This window comes from Blastocystis hominis (assembly GCF_000151665.1).
Source record: "Blastocystis hominis, Singapore isolate B (sub-type 7) whole genome shotgun sequence assembly, scaffold_5".
In the NCBI taxonomy this organism is placed as follows: domain Eukaryota; class Bigyra; order Opalinata; family Blastocystidae; genus Blastocystis; species Blastocystis hominis.
In genome coordinates, this window is record NW_013171860.1 from 855,896 (window position 1) to 861,895 (window position 6,000).

The window sequence follows — 6,000 nt, forward strand, 5'->3', positions numbered from 1 at the left end:
ATCGACATCCTCATCCTCGTCTCCAATCTCAATAGATCGATCATCCTTGCTCAGACTGGAGTGAATTTCATTTGAGGAGTCGTTGATGGAACTGATTTCATCGTTATAGGTTATGTCGTCAGAAGATGTACTGATCTCCGGAATTGTATTTAGATATCTCGGAGACATCTTCAACATTTAATTTGGAAATCGTGTAAAAGCTCATTGGTTTTTTATTCCAGCTTTTCAATATAATGGCAACGGGAAAGTTTGGATTTGATCGTGATTTTCCAACAACACGCCTTCATTTCGTAAAAGGTTTTTGTAAACTGTGTAGTCCTATCCAGTGCCGTAATTGATTGGACGCACTATTTTGGATGCTTACCCGTCTTTTATTTTTTCTTAATATGTATTCATCCATTCCTCTCAAGAACCCTTCTAAAGCGGATATTTCATCTCGCCTTTTAAGTTATGCTAAAAAGAATCTATCTATTGTTCGTGTTTTGTACTCCCGTAATTGAATAGGACAGCAATCGAACTCTTAAGGAGTTACTTAAATCAGCCGAAGAAGGCAGGAAGCAATTAGTTAATCTTTCCTGCTATGAAAATGATATGTCGATATCAGAAACGATCGAGTATTACTGCTTTGTATCTCAAATTGTGGATTCTTTCCCGGTAGCCGAGGAATCTGTACACACGTACTTTTTACGCCTTATTTGTAGCCCGTTGGTATTCAGGTGAAGTGGAGTGATATCTACCGAAAGAATGCGACCTCTACATACAATTTTACATATGAAAAGGCTTGCGTCTTATTCAATATCGCTGCCCTTCACTCGCAAAAGGCGTTCAAGTTCACCTCGGTATCTCCTACCCATTTTAGATCTGATTTTTAGAGCATGGAGAGTCTGGGCGATATTCAGATTGTTATCAATGAGTACAAGGAGGCCGCTAATTGCTTCTTATATATTCGCCAGGTCCTGTTTTCTAGTTATGGTCAGGACAATAAAACATGGGATATGAGTGAAGCAGCTCTTTTAGGAGTATTGTTTCAGTTTTCGCTTCACAGCTAGTTTGAAAACTTTTGTCATGCGCTCTCGCAGCTAGCCGTAGCCAAGAAGGCGGATCTTTCTGGCACCAAGCCCTACGCCAAGTCTGCGATTCTGTTCGGCTGCCAGAAGATGTTCGACGATGCTGCTGCAGCTTTTGAATCCAGCAACGCTCCCAGCTCTAGCTGGGCGACTCTTTGTCATATTCTGTCGGAGTTCTGTCTCGGCAATGCCTACTTGTACCTTGCTGAGTATGCAAAGCAGCGATTGGAAACCACCTCGACGGGCTGTGGCTTGCTGGTTGGCTTGGGTGCGGAGGCGGAGAAGGTTTTCCGAGCGATTTTGGAGAAGTACCGGAAGGCGCTCAGCAAGCCGCTGTCCGAAATGGCTACCGATCTTGTCCAGAAGTCGCACACCACGTATATCGAAGGCATGAAAGAGAATCGCGCTTATGTAGACCGAGGATTGGTTCTGTGATTGATAGCTCGAAGTCCAGACTCCCGTTAGCGACTTCCCGCAAGTGGAAGCCAAGATCCTTCACCCTCTGACCGAGCCGGATATCCCGAACATCGGACCTGGCAGCTTCGAGAAGATGGTGCCGCAGTATGTGGTGGATGCGCTGGCGCGGTATCACAGCTTCGCGCAGGGCGAGCTGGACAAACTGATCCAGTCCATCGAAGGATACAACAAGCAGCTGGAGCAGGTGAAGGAGAATCTGCACGTGGATAATGTTGTATGGGTTTCTGGCTTATGTGAACGGTAGATCTCCACGGCGAAGTCGAAGGCGGGTCTTCCGGAAGAATACTGGGAGCAGATTCAGGACATTCAGGAGAAGGATGGCCTCCAGACGCTGTTCTCGAGGCTGCATTCGATGAATTCGAAGGCTTCGGCTGTGAAAACGAGCATGCAGGAGTTGCAGCAGGAACTGGGGGAGCTGCAGAAGCCGGGCAACCCTCCTCTTTCCTCTGCGCTCAGCCAGATCATGGTCGAGCTGAACAAGTTTATGGGGTATTTGGGCGAAGCGATGTCTGGAGAACAGAAGGTGAACGATCAAGTGCAGAAGGTAACGCAGAATCGCACTTATTTGGAGAGCTCTCGAGGTGATCTCGAGGCGCAGCTGCCTTCCGAAGATCTGTCCGGTAATGCTCAGGTAGCGCTCGAGCAGCTCCAGAAGGCCGTGGGCGAAATCGATAGCATTCTGCAGACGCGTAGGCAGAAAATCAACGAGCTGCTGGCGATGGAGAAGGATGACAGCAAGATTCGCGATGAGCTGATTCAAGAGAAGGGATCTGGTGATGAGCGTGGCATTTTCACTCGCAATTTCAATCTCATCAAGGACAAATTCCACGAGTTGGAGCTAAGCATGCAATGTCAGAACACCTATATTTCTGCTTTGCAGCAGCGATTCGAAGAGTTCAACATGGCTATGAAGAGCGAGCCTTCCTATATGCAGCGCCAGAGCGTGCTGATCAACATTTCTCGAACGATCGAGGCGTTCAACAATGCTTCGAGCTTCATCGCCGAAGGCACTACGTTCTATGAGAAATTGGATGCCAACTACAAGCAACTGCGAGCCCGATTTGACGCGGAGAAAAAGTCTGCTTCTCCTGGCTTTGGCTCACCGAAGCGTTCCTTCCCTCCTGCGTCAGGATCCCCGCCACCTCAGGGTCCTGGAGGTAATTACTATGAGCAGAATGATTCGCAATTCCCTGCTTACCAGCCGCAGCCGCAGCCATATCAGCCACAGCCATATCAACCTCAGCAACCACAGCAACCTCAGCAACCTCAGCAACCACAGCAACCTCAGCAACCTCAGCAGCCACAGCAACCTCAGCAACCTCAGCCATATCAGCCCCAGCCGCCTTTCCAGCCTCAATCCTATCAGCCACCTTTCCAGCCTCAGACCTATCAACCCCAGCCGCCCCAACAACCTCAGTTATATCAGCCTTATTCATATTATCAGCCCCCTCAGCAGCCTTATGCTCCTTATCCGTCTTCATATCCTCAGAATGGTGTACCTGGCTATCAGTATGGAAACCCGGGAATGAAGCAGTGTAAATATTGTCAGCATGTAAATGACCCAAGTCAGACAAACTGCAACACTTGTGGAAAGTTGTTATAAAATGTTATTGCTCTTTGTTTGTTTCAGTCTGTTTTGTAGGATGATGTCTTTGAGGAATACAAGAGTGTAACCGAGTACAACCATTTGTAATTACTATAGGAGCGAAAGAAAGAGGATTGAAGGTGTATTTCTGTTGTAGGCACAGTTGCCTGAGTCAAAGAATGAATAAAAAGAGTTGTGCAAATTAGAAAGTCAGTTTTCTCAGAAGAGAGTAATCACATGGATTACTATAGTTGGACAGTTGAGGGATAACAGCCTAGTTGGTATGATATTTCAAACCTATGAACAATGTTTAAAAGAGACATACTAAACTAAGGAATTTGAAATGAATGCTTTGCTTTTTGTGTGTTTTGAAGTGTTTAAGAATCCTGACACCATTTTCAGGAAATGAACTTTAGACGAGAATTATCGTTTGCTGTTAATACTCCTGTCGGTCTCTTCTCTCAGCTACTTAGCTAGCCATTCTCTGTACACAAATCATTTATTTTTGATATCCTTTGACTAGTATGGTGCTCCTAATAATACAAACTACGTAATTGCTATAAGATCGAGTACAATGGAATCGAACAACAAATTCGAGATTTCAATTGCCGTGCCACCAAATTGGACAACCAAATTGATCCGAGTACGAATCCTCGAAAAGCGACTATCAAGAGAATACTGAGTTTAAAGACCTTGCATAATGCGATTGACAAAAAGAGTGAAGACATAAGCTCAATCTATGAATCGATTACGATGGAACTTGATCAAATCTCACATTCGCTTTCTAGAAGCATATCCTCTTTGCATTCAAGTCTTAATCAGGCAAGAGCGCAGATTCGAGTCAATCCGAATGATAGATATTGCGAATGCGGAGTATGTACAACGAATCTAGCCCGCTGTCCTGCTTGCGGACGGCAGCAATTCTAGCAGTCGAAATGCTTCCCTGTTTGTTTCACAAAAGCAATAATAATAGACCTTGTTCAGAAAACCAACTCTGAAACCCCAGTTTCCCCGTTTCCTTCTTCCCAGTACCAAGTTTCTATACATTCTAGGGGTATGAAACCAATTTCATAGGAAATAATATATAGGTAAATCGGTAAAATGAGCGATCAACCTGCACAAAGCACGAACGAGTTTACTATTGTGGTAAAAGGACCCAATGGCGAAAAGGTTGATATCAGTGTAACATCTTCTGACACGGCAGCCTCGTTACGTGAAAGAATTATTGCTTTTTACAGCTTATCTGTGTATTCCAACTATCACTTCGAGATTGATACGAAACCTACTCGCACTCGACTTGACGAAGTGACTCCCTTCGGAGAAGTTGATGCTATCAAGAACAATGCTATTTTCAACTTAGTTTGCGACCAGTACACTACAACGGCAGCACGCGAGCACATCAAGCGGACCGTAGCGTTGGTAACTGACACGCTGCCGCTTATTATGCTCATGACGAAGAAACAGGTAGAAGATGTTCCTGAAAGCGTTTTGGCTTACGAGAACATTCTGAAGGCTTCGATGGAAGGAAAGGAGCCCACGGAGGACATGAAGCCGAAGGAGAGTTATCTCGACAAAGAGGCGATTGAGAAGGACCAGCAGTTCAAGAGCGAGATCGAGAAGCCGAAGTTCCCTATCCAATTCAACCTGGATTCCTTCACGAAGACGCACGCGCTGCTGAGCGAAAAGAAGGAATATCCTCTGTGCAGCATGCAGATGTCCGCCTACAACCCTCCGAGCTCCAATCGCCAGTTGATCGGCGACTTGGCCTATCTGCGCGTAGAGCCGTGTAGCCTCGTACATCGTAGATCGTAACGAAGGAGAACGCGGTGCTCCACATCACTTGCTGCACGAACGGCTTCTACGTGAGCCAGTCTTCCGATTCCGTGTTCAACGCGGCTGCGAGCGAGCAGCACTCCACGGTCTATTCGACGCTCTGCCACCTGCTGGTCGCGGTGTCCCCCGCGTTCGCCGCGTGGTACAAGCAGCACGTGGAGGAGGGCGATCGCACGGAGAAGTTCTCGCTGGAGGAGATCCTGGACTCGCTGCCCACCCTCGCGAGCAACACGATTCCCCCGCAGCACTGGTTCGCCTCCTCGCAGGACGACACCGTCAGTGTGGAGCTGCTGCATCAGGCCGCGCAGCTGCTGGCCGGCGAGACGCTTCCGTACCTCTCCTCGGACGTCACTCCCGCGCCGAACTGGCTGCAGGAGTACAATCTGGTGAAGGACCAAGTGGACGCCGAGCTGCAGCCCTTCTACTCGTACAGTCTCGAGAACGAGTTCGCCGCGGCGGCCGTGCGCGGAGCGCGTCGCATCGTGGATGGTAGGCGCGGATCGCACGCGTTTTGTGTAGAGGCGCTGGTGGCGGAGCCCACGACGGGCGGATTGAAGACGTACCAGGTGGACGGGATCACGTTTACGCACATTGAGCCCTCGCTCGCCAACACGGGAGCGCGCGTTCTGGCCAACTACAGCGTGCTTGTAGGCGAGAGGGGAGGGAGCGAGACGTAGGGCGTGACGAATCTGAACACCGCGAACGTGCCCGAACTTCGCACGATCCTGATGGCGGTGGTGGACTACCGCGGCCGTCGCTTCCTCGCGCAGACGCCCGTTCCGGGTGTGGTGGAGGTGAGCGTCTGCGAGTGGAGCGAGCTGTAGAGACCCCTCGACGACCTGATGCTGAGCGGATCGTACGATAGTTGCGAGACGCTCTACAAGGACGAACGCGTGCAGCCGCAGCTCGCCGAGCTCGCCAAGAAGCTGCACTGGGCGACGTCCCAGCTGAACGTGAAGGCGACGCAGCCGCACAAGACGACGCGCGGCGCGTTCGAGGCCCCCGCCGCGAGCCAGCCCGTCGAGGTGAAGGAAAACG

General features: G+C 49.1%; 2 protein-coding genes across 2 annotated transcripts; both read left to right on the forward strand.

Annotated features, from left to right (window-relative positions):
* Positions 1–591: 591 nt before the first annotated feature.
* On the forward strand, positions 592–2,723 carry GSBLH_T00006770001 (uncharacterized protein; the record flags this gene model as incomplete). The annotated part of the gene is given in 7 exon segments (XM_013042997.1): positions 592–654; positions 702–839; positions 873–1,019; positions 1,050–1,478; positions 1,510–1,758; positions 1,789–2,701; positions 2,719–2,723. The coding sequence occupies 7 exon segments, from the start codon at positions 592–594 to the stop codon at positions 2,721–2,723; spliced, it is 1,944 nt and encodes a 647-aa protein (XP_012898451.1).
* A 1,507-nt stretch (positions 2,724–4,230) lies between these two features.
* Positions 4,231–5,786, forward strand: GSBLH_T00006771001 (uncharacterized protein; the record flags this gene model as incomplete). The annotated part of the gene is made up of 4 exons (XM_013042998.1): positions 4,231–4,905; positions 4,935–5,451; positions 5,482–5,609; positions 5,640–5,786. The coding sequence occupies 4 exons, from the start codon at positions 4,231–4,233 to the stop codon at positions 5,784–5,786; spliced, it is 1,467 nt and encodes a 488-aa protein (XP_012898452.1).
* Positions 5,787–6,000: the final 214 nt, after the last annotated feature.